Raw genomic sequence first — 18263 nt, 5'->3', positions numbered from 1 at the left:
AGACATGAAGTCTGGAGTAGTCTGGAGACAGTGAAGTGGAGAGCTGAGAATCCAGTGCCTTGACTAGAAGAGACAGCCCAGCCGAGTGATGGGATATTCAAACTCTCTTTACTCTCATGGTGAAAGTCTTTCTCACAGCAATAATGCTAGGTGCTTCCTTAAGTTCTCTTATTACTTTGCAAGGGCATACATATGGGAAAGAACAGAACCACCAGAATCCATTCATTAATGAAGTTATTAGCTATGCTACTTGGTTCTAAGCTCCATAAATTGCTTGTCAGAAGGAGCATCGCTGTAGGGGGAGTTTCAGAAATACAGAGCACAGAGAAGAGATAAAATAGGGAAACATACTCCCACTGCAATAAGAACACGCACAATTAACACTGATTAATGTTTATTCAATATTTGCTATCCTGTTAGGCACTGCTATTCGTTAAACACATTGCGGAAATTTTTTTTCAAGATTTTATTTACTTACTAGTCAGAGAGAGAGTGAGAACACAAGCAGGGGGAGCAGCAGGCAGAGGGAGAAGCAGGCTCCCCACTGAACAAGGACTCCCCCCCCCTCACCCAACTGATGTGGGACTCCATCCCAGGACCCTAGGATCATGACAGGAGCTAAAGGCAGACACTTAATCAACGGAGCCACCCAGGTGTCCCCGTTACGGAGACTTAAAAATTTATGTCTTACACAACTCAGTGAACAGGGTATCGTGTCCATTTTTCAGATGAGGAATCCAAAGCTTGGAAAAGTTTATATTACTTCCCCCCAGAACTCAGCACTTAGAAGAGGTCAGATTCAGATTCTATTGTGTGGGATGTTTTGTTCAGAACAGAACATATTGAAATTTAACAAAAATGATTTAGCCACCCACTGTGAGTGAAGGCCTGTGAATTCATACCTAAACAGTTTTGATGGGATCCTTGCTTTGATGGAACCTCCCCTGGGAGAAGAGGAATCCTTAAGAAACATTAGATAACAGTTGCTTGGGCTCAGTTAACAACTCTCTTCATTCTCATGCAAGTTTAGAACAACGCGTGCTTCATTCTAATCGACAAATTTATTTAACATCTTGATTCAATCATCTTCCCAGAAAAATTGCATCTGGAAGCACACAAGCTAAGATGTTTTGGGATATAAGTAACAGAAACCTTGTCTCCCACAAATGGGATTTTGTTAGTTTGGATGACTGAAACGCCCATAGGTGCTTAAGACTTCAGCGGAGTTTTTAACTGTCAGCTCAAAAGCTTCATAAATTTATTCATTTATGAAGTTACTTGAGAAATATTTGGTCGGCATCTACAATGTGCCAAATAGTATTCTAGGCACTGAATATGGCGGTGAATGGGACAAAGTCTCTGATTTCTTGGGGCTTACAAATGGGGGACATAGACAATAAACAATTGCACGTTAGGTAGTAGTAAATGTCATGGAGGAAAATATCTCAGGGTATGGTAGTGATGGGAAGTGCTATTTACAGAAGATGCTTAGGAGACAATCAGAGAGAGTAACATTCGAATAAAGAGGCATAGTGGGAATAGGATGTGGAAAAGGGGGCACCTGGGTGGCTCAGTGGGTTAAACCTCTGCCTTTGGCTCAGGTCATGATCTCAGGGTCCTGGGATCGAGCCCCACACTGGGATCTCTACTCAGTGGGGAGCCTGCTTCCCCCTCTCTCTCTGCCTGCCTCTCTGCCTACTTGTGATCTCTCTCTCTTTGTCAAATAAATAAATAAATACAATCTTTTTTTTTTTTTTTTAAAGGATATGGAGAAGGATCTAAATCATATAGTATAACCCAAGATGTAAGATTCTACTCAAGTATGTCCATAACTCATTTTCATGTCCAGGAAGCTTCAAAATAATCATTTCACTATACAAGAATAATTAAACTCTGAATTATAGGATTGACATTGTAAAACAAAGAAAATAAAATTTAACCATGGCCACAGCAATTAGTCAACTTTAGTGGAATAAAGACGCTTATGTGTCATAATTGCTGGGTGGACATAGGAAACCCTGAGTCTCTCCAAGTCTCACTCACCAATAAAATGGGGATGAGGATAGTTACTTGTCAGGTATTGTGAGGCTTACATGAGATAAAGTAGGCCTGGCACCCAGCATGGTTCTCAAGAAATGGTAGTTATTATTATTACAATGAAGATGTGGCCACAGATCCCATCTTCCCAAGATTCAGTAGCTTCACATGTTCTTTGCCTATAAGCCAAAAGCAAGTATGGTCACACATGCTTATTTCCTTGTTTTGTTTTGCTGTTGACTTTTTTGATGTTGTTGTCTAAAATAGTTGAGATTCTTGATTCATGCATTTAGGAAGTTTCATTGAACCACATAAGATAAAATGTCTAAGATAATATAAGCATCTAATTTTGGAATAATTTAGTTTGGATGCTGTTCAGTTCAGGGCTGGAAACGTTTTCATTCCAATTACTTCGTTGTTCCTATTTAAAAGTCTAGAAAAGTGGCTCCTTACCCAAGCAGTGCATCAGAATAACCTACTGTGTTTCAAAAATATAAAAGAGGGGATTCTACCTCTGAGGTCCTGGATCAAAGTCTTTAGGGAAGACACTTGAACACCTAGATTCTTAAAAAACAAAACAAAACAAAAAAGTCCACACATAAACGAAACAAAACGAAACAAAAAACCTTTTATGGTAACTCTGATATACAGCCAGAGTTGATCACTGGTATATGACATTCGTTTTGAAAAAATATTATTTATTTATTTATTTATTTATTTGACAGAGAGAGAGAGAGAGAGAGAGAGATCACAAGTAGGCAGAGAGGCAAGCAGAGAGAAAGGGGGAAGCAAGCTCCCCGCTGAGCAGAGAGCCCGATGCAGGGCTCGATCCCAGGACCCTGAGATTGTGACCTGAGCCAAAGGCAGAGGCTTAACCCACCAAGCCAACCAGATGCCCTAGGTATATGACATTCTTTTAGAGACCTTAAAACCTAGGGAGAAATAATTTTGCATAAGATGGTAATATGGCCTTTAACGTGAACCATGGTTAAGAACTTTTTTTTTCTTTTTGAGAAGAGAAAGCCCATGTGTGAGCGTGGGGACAGGGGTAGTGGAGAGGGAAAGAGAGAATTTTCAAGCAGACATTCTGCTGAGCGCAGAGCCACACAAGACTTGATCTCACCACCATGAGATCATGAGCTGAGCTGAGATCAAAAGTCATATGCTTAAACAACTGAGCCACCCTGGCACTACAAGGACTTCTTGATTTCAAATCTTAAGCTTGAATGGATATGAGTTACTGAAGGAACTGTCAATTTTGGTAAGATAACAGAAACAGTAATCTGACCCCAAAGATAATCACCTACCTAATTATCAAAAATTTTCTATTATTTAGAAAAGACTCCAGTCTAATACCCAGATTTCTAGCCTATGATTAGGCCAAACAAGTAGCAATTTACAGAAACATTTCCCCTTTCCCTTTCAGTTACTTTTCTCTCTTCTGCTGTAACTCTGGGTGTTCACTGTATACCTTGGCAAATAGTGTCAGTGAGATGAAAATCGAGAATTTAAGTCAATCAACTGAAATGGATGCAGAATTTACCCTATACTCTAAGATGTGTGCAGGAGCATCCCTGTGGCAGGCTCCAGTGGCTCTCACCTCTGTTAACAGCATTGTATTTAGGGTGGCTAAGTTGGTTAAGCATTTGTTTTCAGCTCAGGATCATGATCCCAAGGGTCCTAGAGTTGAGCCCCACGTCGGGCTCCCTGCTCAGTGGGGAGCCCACTTCTCCCTCTGCCTCTGCCCCTCTTCTTGCTTATGGACTTTCTCTCTGTCAAATAAATAAAATCTTTAAAAAAATAGCACTGCATTTAAACCCCCAGCCTCTACTACTACCTTATAAGTATATTTCAAGTCCATGCCTATAAACTTGTTTTCACCTGCCCTTACTCTAAAATCATTTGGACTTGAAGGAATATTCTCATTAAAATTAAAATCTATATGAACTCCAACAAATTGGAAAGTATGTTATTATTTATTTTGTGTCGAGTTTTTTTAATATGACAATTCCAAGAAAAGTCTGTTTTTTTCTAGAATTGGTAAAAGCGCTGCAACTTTAATGCAATTTCATAACCTTGGCTCAGAACTGACTTTCGTTTCCCTTGGTAATCCTTACATTGATAGAAATCAGATTACAGGGTACATATGGACTTCTTTTTCCTTTAACTGTAGACGGGAGGGTTGTTGACAATATTTTTTAACCATCCAATACATGGATGCATTTTCATATCATCTGTCACTATAGAATCAGTTCATCCCTAAGAGATCTTTCAGGCAAGATTAATCTCCCAGCATGGAGGACGTGGGTATCGTATCAAAATCAAGTCAGTCAATCACACAAGGCTGTGTAGAGACAATGAAAATGATGCAATGTTCATGAAATTCTAGTAACTCAAAGTATTTCTGCCCATGTATTTTGTTTAGGTCTCTGTGTGTACAAGATTAGGCAAAAAGTAGATAACATAACAAAGAGAAAAAAGAAGCAAAAACCTAGAGATTTTTCTAAAAAGAAGCCCTATGCATTTCACAGAAGGTGAAAATCGAAGGAAAAACAGGAAAGCATATTTAAAAGCACAAAGTAGTGCATTAAAATATCGTTATTTTAATGTTTGTATGTGAAATATTTGGAAAGCCAGTGTGATTCCTATTTAATCATTTTTCTTATGTAGACATAAGACATAGACATTTGTCACAAAAGTCACAAATATTTTACATTTCACTATTTTTTTCTGCTTGATGGAAGCCAAGTTGTGGCTATATGATGTCATACTTTGAAAACTCCAAGTGGTAAACAAACAAACAAAAAACACCAAAACCTTTGGGGTCTCTTACCTAGCTTCTTAGTTTATAGTACAGCAGTAGCCTAGGCCTTTGGCCAGCATGCAGTCTCACCGTCTCCGTGACAGTGGGAAGACAGGCACATACACATTCTTGCTCTCTCAGACCACAACAAAGTTTTTTGCCACCATTTCTCTGTGTAGGTCAGATTTTTGCTTATTTTTGAGCCTACTAAGATATTTCTTCTTGCAGATGCATTTTGACATTTAGGTTTCCAAAGAGATAAACATTCTTGAGCACAAGAGTCTAGGGAGTTCATTTTGTAACCCTTTCAGAGATTGGAGAAAGATCTTTCAAAGACCTGGTTCTGTGGTAGAGTAATATCCCAGAAGAGAGAGATCCACGGGAAAAGTAATTAAAAATAAATCCTTTTCATTCCATGCTTTTTCTATTATGTGACCTTAAACAAGATGCCCATAGTCAATCCTTACTACCATCTGCTTTGTTTCTTTCCTTTTTTTTTTTTTTTTAAGATTTTATTTATTTATTTGACAGACAGAGATCACAAGTCGGCAGAGAGGCAGGCAGAGAGAGGGGGGAAGCAGGCTCCGTGCTGAGCAGAGAGCCCGATGCGGGGCTCGATCTCAGGACCCTGGGATCATGCCCTGAGCCGAAGGCAGAGACCCAACCCACCGAGCCACCCAGGCGCCCCTAACACCTGCTTTCTTTCCTCTCCTGTCCATCGTCCCCGTGGCTGTAGCTGCTCTAACTCCTCACTTCCTCTCTGGAAATAAAATTTCCTTTACATCCCACTTGTCTTTTTTTTTTTTTCTTCCCCCAATTCCTTTTTCATCTTCTATCTCAGTTCTTTATTATGAAGTTATTTTCTTTTTTCTCATGCACATATTTCTTTCTTCTGGAAGTGGGGAGCAGGGGAAAAAAAAAATCTCTCCAACCCAGAAGATCTCCGCTTTGGTGGAAGGAGGGTTGGCTTGAATATTCCCACATTCATAATTCTTATGCCGTCATACATTGCATATTAAAAGACAGTTCATGAATTCTATTTACTTGATTTTCTTTAGCCAATGTCCTCTTGAGACTATTTTTATGCAAATGCAGATCTATTTCCCTATAATGACTTCTAGAAACATATCAACTCTGTACCTAGGAAATTCTCTTTTCATCAATCTTATACTGTTTTGGAATGATTTCTTTTTTTTTTTTTAAAGACCCGTCAAGTGCAGTAGTGAGAAGGGGGAAAGAGTAGAATAAGGAGTTCATTCTGTAACTAGGAACAATCAATTGAGATAACTCCCTGCCTTTGGACCAGCCAGTTCTGCTATGATTTTAATAAAATTTTGATTATTACCTTTTCTTTCTGTGGAAAAGAGAAACATCTGGAGGCAACATAAATGAAGAGTGGAGGGGAAGGAGGATGAGTAGAGATTGCTTAATTATATGAGATTTTTGGTTCATGTGCCCGTTGTGACAATAGAGAAAAAAGGAGGCGTGTGGTAATTATGCTAAAAGTAGAAAAAAGTTTAGGCACTGGATGGATAGTCAGACAAAAGGAGCCACAAAGAGTATCTGTGGAGATATGAATTAGATACAGAAAAAAGTATCTAGATTCAGGTTAAAGAGAATTTAGATCAGGAAATAAGACAAGGTTTTATGGTTGCAATGATCTCCTTAAGTACTTCTCTTTTTTTTATTTTTATTTTTTAAAGTACATCAAGTGAGAAGAAAGACTATTTCTTCGTTCGTTTTCGGTAATTTAATAGAGGCAGGAAATCCACCCATGCCCTTTAACCCGTAGCCTTCTCATTTTCCAAGGACAATATTATTTTTTGCAACCAGTAATGGCAGAAATCCTGACAGAATTCTTGAACAGCATATTGCACGGAGACTTGTTTTAGAGAGCACTAAGTCAGTTAACTGTACCAAACAGGAGAAGACAGACTTCATAATCCTCCTAAATGACCAGCAATAGAACTGTGCCAAAGAGAAATGCTCCCGAGCGTCCCCTCCGCTCGGTTTCCTCTCTGTCGCACCATCCACGAACTAGAGTTGTGCACAACAGAATTTATCTCTGGCGAAAAATCTCATGAGACAGGGAGACATGATAGAAAACCACTAAACAGGGCGTCTTAGGTCATTGAATTAGCGGAAAACATAACTGGCTCACCTTGATATACAAAGGTTCCCTCAGATGTTCGACAAAAATGCAGGCTTTCTCTTCCCACACAGGATTGAGGTTCTTGTGTATTATTTTACTTCTAAAAACTTCTTTTCCTCCAATTTTAAACTTCACGTAGGGATCACTCGTCCCTGTGAAAGAGAGAGATTGATTCATGTTAGTCACAGTATTTGCTGGGAAGCAAGAGATTAGCTCATTTAAACAACAGGAAGTATTTAAAGGAATCAAAATCAAATCAAGCTTATCACATGGGAAAAGAAAAGTTAAGTGTTTGTTCCCAAAATTTTCCTTAAATTTTAAAGTGACTGTAAATATTAATAATAATTATTATATCTAAGTAATAATAACAGTAATCATTATTATTGTATCTGCTGATCTTAATTCGGTAACTCTGTCCCAGTATTTAAAAACCTCTTGCATACTGCATATGTAAATTTAATTCATATTATAAGTGATAGAGATTAATCTGACATTTCTCTTGGTATCATCCAGTCGACTATAAAAAGTTGATCCATGATCTCAACTGACAGCTGCTCCAATCTCAGGCCAGAAAAAAGTATCTAGATTCGGGTTAAAGAGAATTTAGATCGGGAAATAAAACAAGGTTTTATTCACAACTCCCAAGCTCCTAATGATGATAAAGCAAATCAGAGCTGTCAAGTAAGTTGCTCACGATACACAGCTCACAGGAGATGTAGTTCAAATACCAACCAAGCTGGTCCGACTCTAACATCTGTGCTTTTTCTACCACACCTGCAAGGCGGAAGGGCTTTGACATACTTCCATAGATACCACATCATTTCTCCTTGTGTCTGATGAACGAGGCCAATTGATCTAATGAGTGTCTGCTATTATTCAGGACTCCTAGAGAAGGTGAATCAGAGACATCCCCAAGTAAGTCATCCCAGTGTGACAACCTTCCTCCCCAGGAAATAATTCTTTACACAACACCTGACTCCCTTATAATAAGATTTTGTTGGGGTGCCTGGGTGGTTCAGTTGGTTAAGCATCTACCTTCAGCTCAGGTCATGATCCCAGGGTCCTGGAATCTAGCTCTGAATTGGGCTCTTGTCTCAGTGGGGAGCCTGCTTCTCCCTCTGCCCCCCAACTCATGCTGTCTCTCTCTCCCTCATAAACAAAATCTTTAAAAAAAGATTCTTTCTTTGTTGTTAAACTGAAGCTATAGATGATAATGACCGTCAGTGTGAGTTAAAGAAGAATGTGAGTGGAGGTCTATAAACTGTAAAGCATGATATAAACGTTAGGCATTACAACTACGACGCTGATATCCTTAAGCTCTCTATTCATATCACTTCTCAACACTCCACTCACTGTCCTGACAGATAGATATCAATGCAACATACAAGGACTGCCATATAGGATCTTGTTTTTCTTATTTAATCTTTTGGGGGCTCTGTTGAAACCCTCCACACTTCCGAAGTAAACATAATACCTTGCTTTTTATATGGCTACATCTGGGTATATTAAAATAAGATGCCAGTTTCTCATTGTGAAACTCCCACCTTGAAAGTTTGATTTTATCATCATGGTACAAACTTTTAAATTTTTATAAATATAAATATAGGCTATTATATGGTTGTCCATTATAATGAATGTATTCTTTTGGGGCATCAATGCAATGGAAATGTTAAAAATTGCTATTTTTAACACAGTGGTTCCCAGCTATGGGCTGAGGACCCTGGGCATTGAGGTTTTTATAGCACAAATCTGGAGGTTATTAAAATCCATGTACCTATTTGAAATTTTTCAGTCATGCCCTAGATCAAGTTTTCTCTTTGATTTTGAAATTCATCTATGTAACTATTACCAACGGCTAAAATGTAATCTCCATAATATCAGAGCCATTTGGGTCATCTTTTTTAAAAAAATCTCCAGCACTTAGTACAGGATCAGACATACTGTTGGTCCTCAATAAATATGTGGTGAATAATTGGATACATTAATGACTTATTAGCGTGGGTGGCAGACCTCTGTTCCTGCTGACTCTTGTTCCCCCCACGTGGATATCTATAGACATTCCAGCGTCCACAATGTCCAAAACTTAAGTTTCAATCCTCTTTCTTGCTAAGCCTGTTCCTCCCTCGGGCTTTGTCAGGTCAGTCAATGAATGACTTCAACGTCTGACAGTTCCTCAAGCATGACACCTGGAAAGTGCTCTCAAAACCTTCTTCTTCTCCATGCGTTGCACCCAGGACACCATTAAGTCTGATAAATTCTGAAATACACCTTATCCATCTTCTCTGTCTCCAAACTAGTTAAGCCTTCATGATTTCTTTGCCGTTCTACTCTAATAAGAGGCTCCTAATTGGGCTCTCCACATCTTCTGTGTCCTCTTCCATTAATTCACTATACGGCAGACAGACTGACCTTTTAAAAATGCAAATTTAATCTTCCCCCTTCTTTGCTTAACACATCTCAACAGCTTTCAACTACATCTACAAGAAAATTCAAACCGGGTAACACGGTAAACAGGACCTGCCATTTCTCCAATGCCAGGTTTGGCTCCTTGGCATGTTCCAGCTAGCCTGTTACTGGAAGTTATTTTCTGCTTCCAGTTTTTGCACATTCTAGCTGGACTCTCTGCTTGAAAAGTCCCTCCCTCCCATTCTCTTCCCCTTTTGCCTGGCTGATATTTTATTATCCTCCTGGTCTTAGTTTAAATATAATTTGCTCAGGGATACCCTTCTTAACCTCCCAATTTGAATTAGGTCTCATCATTACTTTCTCTTGGCATTTGCTCTTTGCTTAGTACCACTAATCATCATGTTACTTACAGGTTGATGTGTATGTCTGCCTATTTATTGTGTGAATTTTCCTACTGGCTATGACCCCCATTAAGGCCAATTGTCTGGAGTGGAGGAGGCACTTGGAAAGTATTTGTTAAATAGATGAGTCAATGAACGACTACAGAGTTTATAGTGTACGGAGTACTGTTAAACGCATCCTCTGAGATATTGATAAGGGCATACCTGATTAACCTATATCGAAGGTGAGAAAAAAAATCTGAGATTCAGTGTGACTTGCCACAAATCACATGACAAATAAGCCAGGAAAGTAACAGGATAGAAGCAAACTTAGACTTTCAGAATCCAGATGCAATGTTCCTTCTATTTAGCTTTTCGGAGGCCCAAACATCCATATTTTCCCACTTTTCCTCTAAAATACCATCAGAGAATTATCATGGAAAGATGTTGAATAATCAGTAAATACTGTAAACAATACTAGTATGAACAAGTAGCCTCCTCTGGTCTTTAGAACACGCACACTCATTATTTGTCTAACTACCCTGTGTCTCTGTGAGTCTCCTATTGTCTCCATTTTATAGATGAGGAAACCAGGACAGGTGTTTATTCTAAGTCAGATGAGAACTCACATCTGGAGACAAGTCCGGTTAGTGCTTTTTCTGGCACGTCATCACGGAGCACTTGTTTCAGGATGCAACAATGCTCAATTTCTGTTGTTTAAAAAGAATAACTCTTTTACAAGAAAAGTGATTTCAAGAAGCTTGGCCTTGTATCTCTAAATAATGTCTCACTCCATTTGGTTTAGCTATTCTGTAAAAGGACAGAACTTCTAGTAATTCAGCACAGAAGCCCATACACACAAACGCAAATCCTTTTGAGAGGCAGTCTGGCTCTTTCTTGCTCCTTCCCAGAAATATTTTCTTCACCTGCTCTATAAGCAGACTGTCAAAATTCCCTCTGAGTTAGATACACACAGGTCCCAGAATCCTGCTGGGTGGTTCTAAGGGCTCAATGAAGAAATCTAGACCACTTGAGCTAACACGTGCTGAACTCTTACTACATCATATAACATACCACCACCTAACAAGCCTGAGAGATGACTTCTGGTGCTATCTTGAGGTGATGGTTGCAGAAACTACAGCAACAGGTGAGCAAATTTTCCAAAGTCACACAGCGAGGATGTTGGGGCTTAAATTGAATGCTACACTAGGTGCCCTCTCTCGAAAAGAAAAGAAAAGAACAGAAAAGGAAAAAAAAGAAAAGAAAAGATGCACTCAAGAAAAATAAGCCCCATGGTCAAAGAAGCCTGGAAAAATGCTGCATGTCATATCCCTTCTTGGACAATCAAGGTGCACACTCACTTATTTAAAGGTGATAGAAAATGAACCTATTTCATTTTGTTCTAAACCAGTGTTTTCTAAATATGATTGGCCACAGAATTCCTTAAATTCACGGGTTAGTGCTGCTTTGTTGCAATATTGCATTTAACCACAAGATGGCACTAGCACTTATCAAATTGTTGTGAGGTCTGTGGTTCTGTTCAAAACGAGGGCCTCTCTACTACACACACACTTCATGGTTTTCAAGCATTTTTAAGCCACCCGTGCTTTGCTGTTATTAGCTGAGCCAGGACGTCATTAAAACATTTTCTATGGCACTAATGAAATGAAAACAGGGAAACTAAGTATGGGAGAAAAAAGTAAGATGTGTTAGCCCTAAAATAAAATTCTCGTTTTATTGTGATTAACGTCATATTCAAGAGCAAACTTCTTCACAGGTGCACTTTATCAGATAGTGTTACCTTCAGAATTTATTTTTCAACATTGATCCTCTTATTTTATAATTATAAATTCTATGCTTTAAAAACTGAAGAGTATTCTAGATCTAGGGATTAGTAATTGTTTCTGAACCTTAGGATCAAATTGTTTCAAAAAGACGATTTAGATGGTATGTAAGATATTTTCTCAGGTAGTAAAGGAACACAGTGCAATCCTTTCTTTCTTTCTTCTTCTTTTTTTTTTTTTTTTTGGAGTCAGGTCCCTGATGAGCACTTCAACCAACGTGCTTGTACCCTGTGCTTGTTTAGCCTTCAGTGTAATTTAAGTTGAACACAGAAAACTTTGAATGGGTCCACTTTTGTATGCAATAAACACAGTTTTCACAAGATGGCAGCCTCTCTTCCCTTAAAAACAGTATTTAAGCTATTTCAGTGTAAATAAGGGGTTTCTCTCCTTAGAATAAATGAGCCTCCTGGTTAACAAGTTTAAATCAATCTTATCCCAAACCTAGTATGTAAAGAAACAGAAACAGCTACTCCTGTTTTGGGAACCTCTAGATATTCGATAATGCTACCCCCTAGTCAAAAACAACGCCAAATTGAAACTCAGTCTCACCATGGAAGTAGGGAAAGAAAAGGAAGGCGGGAGGAAGAGAAGAGCAAAACAGGACAACAGAGAAAGGTAAATGCAAATATTGAGCGTAGACCGTTAAAAATAATTTAAATTTACTTTGGACCTTCCTGAAGGTACTAGTTTTTCTACAAATATTTTAAGGAGGCCATCTTTCCTGTCCAAATGCAACAAAGAAAGTGTGTATTGTATAACAATGTCCTTCACCCTTGAATGATGCCTGTAAAAGTAATCTTTTTTTTTTTAAGATTTTTTTTTTTTTAATTTATTTAGTCAGAGAGAGAGAGCGAGAGCGAGCACAGGCAGACAGAGTGGCAGGCAGAGTCAGAGGGAGAAGCAGGCTCCCCATGGAGCAAGGAGCCCCATGTGGGACTCGATCCCAGGACGCCGGGATCATGACCTGAGCAGAAGGCAGCTGCTTAACCAACTGAGCCACCCAGGCGTCCCTATAAAAGTAATCTTTAAAGCATACTCAGAGCAATAGGTTATGTCTTTGTGTACATTTATTAATGATTTAAAAATCTACAAAGTAGAGATCTTATTCATGTATTAAAATTATCTCCCTAGGCTCTCCCATTCCTTCATTTTCTGTTGGAGATTTGGAATGCCCTACAATCGATATACTATATAGGGAAAAATAAATAAGAATATTAAAATTCAAATGTGTGAGGTTTCTAAGAGCATATGGCATACTACAATAAAATAAGAATAAACTAACATTTTTTTCATAATGAGTACTATGAATATTCCAATGAATTTGAAATTTATGGCTAATGAAATTACATGATATGGGACAAACATGAATTAAAAATAATACTGTTATGCAACACAGCACAGGGCTGAACTAGTAAATTTCTTCCTTTGAAGAGTAGAAGGTACTTCCAGACATGCTATAGGCAGAAGGCATATGTGACAGGAATAGGCTATTGATTTATATGAGTAATATTTTGGCTTGTTTTTCTCTTGTAAATGCAGAGCTCAGGGTTTGTGAGAAAAACTCTACATTCATATTTGGGATAAATACAGCTTGCTCAATTCCCTTTCATATGTGGCATAAATTACAGAGGGTATCTTCATACAATTTTCTGATAATGTCTAGGAATATAGGTAGACTAAAATATGGAAGGGCAGTGCTCATTGCATTTTTTCCCCACACTGCTTTAGATAAATATGTTTTAATTTTGAATATAACTTATATAAATATAAATTATATATTAATTTGTGATAACCACAATAGAGGAGTGTCCTAGACGTCATTATTTTCTAAGGGCTTTTCTTCCTCTGCCTCTGGAAGCTTCGTCTCTGACCAGTAATTCAGGCACTGGCTAGATACAATAGATATTCTTCACCATTCACAATTTCTTTTTTCCCCCAGAGGAAAACAGTTTTCCCTGCAATTGTGCTAGAATATATTATTATGTTTATTCAGCCATCAAAACTCCCTAAAAACTCAAATAGAGGGAAATTTTTAAAAATTTAAGTACTTTAACTTTTTTATTAAAAAAATCAGAATATTAAAAAATTATACCCTTAAGTTTCTATGCTCTTCTCAATCTTTTTTCTTCTGGTTATCCCAATACTTCTCTGAAATTGTTTGCTTCATTGTCACCCATAACTTTAACCACCAAGTCCAATGGGCTTTTCTGAGTCTTCAGCCCCTTCTATCTGTGGGTCACATTGAATGTAGTGACTCAATTTCTCCCCTCCCCTCCTCTCCCCTTCCTTTCTTTCTGATTCTGTGACTCCACTTGGATTAATCCTATCTTGGAAAGAAGATCTGCCACAGTGAGTTTTCCTTTTTATAGGTAGTGTGGTCTTAGCAAGGTCACTTAAACTCTCTCGTCTATAGTTTTTTGATCTTTAAAGTGAGAGAATTTCCCAAATTTCTCTGAGGAGAGTAAAGGATTTCTAACAAGATTTCACTTACATGCCACTGACAGAGAACAAACCATTCCACATAAATGAATTTTCCAGTACACTAAAAATCACCATGTCAAACACCAAGACCTGTTTAATTAATATTGAAGAAAGATTTCCTAAAATTTATTGTTTTTCTCCTTTTTAGGTAAATAATGAATGTAACTTAAAAAAATGGTTCAGCGCCTCATACGTTGATTATATATGTCTAGGAAATTATCACTAAGGTTCCAGGAAAACTAAGTTAAATCTTCTGTAGAAAACTGATGAAACTTGGCAGAAATCTTTCAATTTCTGGAACTCCCAAGGGAATGCTGCTAAAAGTCAGAAGATATCTCACAGAGAGAGATATATCAAAGAAAGATCCCCCCCACGAGCATTTCCATAATCTCTAATATATTCTATATATTCTTAGTTTGCTCTATTCCTTTCAATTTAGAGTTGTTATAAATTCAGTATGAATGACAGTAATATTTCTATTACATGTGCCAGTGAATAAAAAGTGGTTCTTAAAATATAACAAGTTAAAAGTGACTTGAGGTGTAAGGAGCCTTAGTTCCTGGATCACTGTGTGGAGGGGAGCCATCTGCCAACCAGAGGCACGTGCCTTGGACTATTATGTGGGTGAAGAATAAGCTTCTATTACATTTGAGCCATTAAATATCTCAAGGACATGTTCCAAGCAGCAGCTCAGCCTACCTTAACCAACACAGATGCCTACATCTTGTGAAATTTTTTTTGAAAGATTTTATTTATTTATTTATTTGACAGACAGATCACAAGTAGGCAGAGAGGCAGGCAGAGAGAGCAGAGAGCCCCATGTGGGGCTCCTTCCCAGGACCCTGGGATCATGACCTAAGCCAAAGGCAGAGGCTTTAACCCACTGAGCCACCCACGTGCCCCCATCTTGTGAATTTTAATTATTACAATTCGACTTACAACCACAGTTTAACCTGTCCCACCTCAGAAATGCACCTAAACACTCTGATTCTAATTCTTAAAATAGCTCTTGAAATTATCTCTGCCAGTATTGCCTCACCATTCTTTAACTAGATCATTCTTAGAGACTTCTCCCTGGTCTCCCTGCTTCCCTTCAAATCTCTTCCCCAAGTACGGCCAGAGGTCTCTTGGTCATGTACAAATCAGGCTCTTGATTCCTCTGAGACTGCTTCACTCCATCTTTCTCACCCACAAGCATTGCTGTTGGCAACCCAGGCCCCAGAACTCAGGCTCAGGGTCAGTTCTCAGGGCTTCTCTTGTCCAGGGAATTTTGCATAGACAGGGTATGTTTTTATTATTTTATACTCTTACCATGGGGCCTTCTGATCCTAAGTTGGCTTCTCTGTCAGAATGAACCCTAACATCCATTTCTTTCATTTTTGTTTTAGTAATGGAGCTTCTGTGAGCTTAGCCGCACATGTGATCCCCTCAACAGAGAATTTCTTATCCTCCAAGCAACAGGGGTGGCCACATGATAAGTGGAAAATGGGAGCAGAAGTGACGTAACAAAACTTCTGGATCTTATGGTGAAAGGCAGAACAGTTGCTTTGAATCAGAAGAGGAAGTAGGAGGGAGGCAGGCAAAGCCCCGTCACCAGCCTGTGATCTCTCCTTTTTGGACTCAGTGTGGGACCACACCTCTTTTTGAAACCACGGTACCCATGGGTCTCGTTTTACCAGAAGTTTGGCTTGCACTCTCAGACACCTTTCCAACTAGAGTTTGCTTCTTGAGGGAAATGTTTCTTATTACAATTATTTACTTGACTCTGTACAGTGAATCCATCTTATTTGAGTTCTCTTCAATCCATTTCATAATACCAGGTGATATGAACTTGCCTATCCCACGGCCTGGCCATTCCCGAGATGGGGACTTCTCAGTTACAGAACTGGAAGGTAAAATCCAGTCCAGAAAAGAATCAAGGTTAAGGTGGGAAGGAACAAACTTTCCTGAATACTTACTAGGTGCCTGGGGCTTTTCACACAATATTTCACTTAGTTATAATGATAGCCCTGTGAGGTGAGTTAAGCCAGCACACAGGAGGCATCCAAAAGATGTTTGCTGAATATATTAATAACTTGATATTCTTAGTAATTTACAGATGAGTAAACTGGTTCAGAGAGGTTAGGCTGCTTGACCTGATTATGGGATCTATCTGATTCTAGATTCCAAACGTACTCCACTATACCATGATGTCTACCTACCATAAGCTTTTCCAACCAACTGACATGTCCCTATCTCAAGCTATCATTTTTGACCTCCACCCTTCCATATGGTGACCCCCTTCAAAGACTGGATTCTATACTACGAAGCCATAGAGCTGACTGAACTTGGCAATCTTTAATTCTGAAGCATAATCATGGCAGAGTAGCAGTTAGACAAACATGGGTGAATGTGACTGGGGAGTTGGTTCATTCAGTGTCATTTGCCTCCATCTCACAGAAAATCTCATGAGGGCAAGAATTCTTGTGCATCCCAGAACCTACCATGAACCTACCAGGTTCTCAACTGATCAATAAATATTTGTTGACTTGTATGAATAACATACATTACCATTAATATACTGGCTTTGCTAAGGGGATTACTCAGATGCCTAAAACTGGGGTTCTCTGCAAAGAAGGAAATTGTTCAATGGTGCTCCACAGAAAAATCTAATTAAAAAGCATAAAATTACTTAATGCATTTTGAAGGGGACGAAAGCTTATTTTCAATCCCATCTACAACAGAGGTATTTCAGTGCCACATAGTGTGGTGGTGGAGAGCTTGATCTGCAAGTTAGAAAGCCTGGGTTCTAATGTCAGCTCCAGTACTTACTAGCTTTATAAATTGCAAAAAGTCACTTAACTCAGAGGAAAATGAAGATGGTATTAAAATCTCATGAAGGTCATTTTGAGAGTTTAATTACTTAATTTGTATTAGGTACTTAGCACAGTTACTGGCACAAACTAAACATTCAATAGCATTCAGCCATTATTCTTAATCTTATCCAACATGGAGACAAAGTAATATAATTACATCACAACTTGAAAACCTGAAGATAACAAAACTGAAATAAAGAATTACAAACATATCAAAACGGGTATCAAATCTCTGACTTCCCATGCTGAATAATTCATTTCAGTTGAGATAAGAGTTACAACTTAGCTACTTTCCTTAATCGTTTAAGAATACATAAACACATAGCAGAAAAATAACTATTATTTTCCAAGATTTCTCCTTTCCAGTTATGTTAGATATAGCAACTCTATCATATTTTTTAAGAAGAAAAAATAGCCTAGAAATAATTATAAACACTGCATGAATAAATATAAGTAGAAGGAAGGATCATAAAATATGACATTAAAATAACTGGAGTCCATAGTACATAGCCACCAAAAAAAGAAAAGAAAAAAGAGTTACTGCAACTCTAAGAAGAAAACAGAATCTTCGCCATCAATCAAAACAGTAAGTAAAAGCAATGTAAGTAGTTTTATGACTCTTGTTGATTGATTACCATCATTAACTGAACCAATTTCAAGACAACTATATTACAATGTGATTAAAATGCATCACAGATGCCAGGCCATGGAATTATATATCCCTTGGCATATTCTCAAATTCAATTTGAGAAAAAAGACAAGTCTCCTACTTGTCTCCCTGCGTCTTGTCTTCCCCACTCCAACTCATTCTCCACGATCCTATGCCTAGGATTTTGCTTTCTGATACAACAGTCTGCTGTCACCCCCTTGCTTTAACTTCCTCATTGCTTTCCCACGGATTTCAGAACATGGTTCAAACTCCTTGGCAGGTCATACCAACGTTTCTCTGTGAATTTCTCCAGACTCCTGTTTTGCCAGAACAAAACTCGCAGCACCTCAAATTTACAACTTCTTTCCCAGGTCTGTCTGTGTCCTTCCTTATCACTTTCCCTTTGCCTTGAACTTGACAGTCCTCACCATCCTCAGGCCTCTTCTGGTACCAGATGCGAGGCTCCCTGCTGTGCGGACATCTTTCCTGCCAACATGTGGACACTATTTGGCCCTTCTCTTTTCCCCAATATCCACTGCAACAGCACTTGTACTTGGGAGAACCTGTTCACTTTTTTTTTTTTAAAGATTTTATTTATTTATTTGACAGAGAGAGATCACAGGTAGGCAGAGAAGCAGGCAGAGATTGGGGGTGGG

At 38.5% G+C, this 18263-nt stretch overlaps 1 protein-coding gene across 11 annotated transcripts in view; it reads right to left on the bottom strand.

Annotated features, from left to right (window-relative positions):
* Nucleotides 1-18263, bottom strand: part of MCTP1 (multiple C2 and transmembrane domain containing 1) — a 526997-nt gene that overhangs the window by 240324 nt on the left and 268410 nt on the right. For all 11 annotated transcript variants that reach the window (XR_006605000.1, XM_045074455.1, XM_013044488.2 and 8 more), the window contains exon 3: nucleotides 7002-7144. Coding sequence is in view for 10 of the 11 variants with exons in the window: in XM_045074455.1 (XP_044930390.1) it covers nucleotides 7002-7144 (143 nt within the window). In the remaining variant the exon portion in view is untranslated. The remainder of the gene's footprint in view (nucleotides 1-7001; nucleotides 7145-18263) is intronic.

This window comes from Mustela putorius, unplaced genomic scaffold, assembly GCF_011764305.1.
Source record: "Mustela putorius furo isolate JIRA1106 unplaced genomic scaffold, ASM1176430v1.1 tig00537350_pilon_pilon_pilon, whole genome shotgun sequence".
Lineage (NCBI taxonomy): Eukaryota > Metazoa > Chordata > Mammalia > Carnivora > Mustelidae > Mustela > Mustela putorius.
The sequence above is the reverse complement of the archived record's forward strand: the minus strand, read 5'-3'. Positions and strand labels throughout refer to the sequence as shown.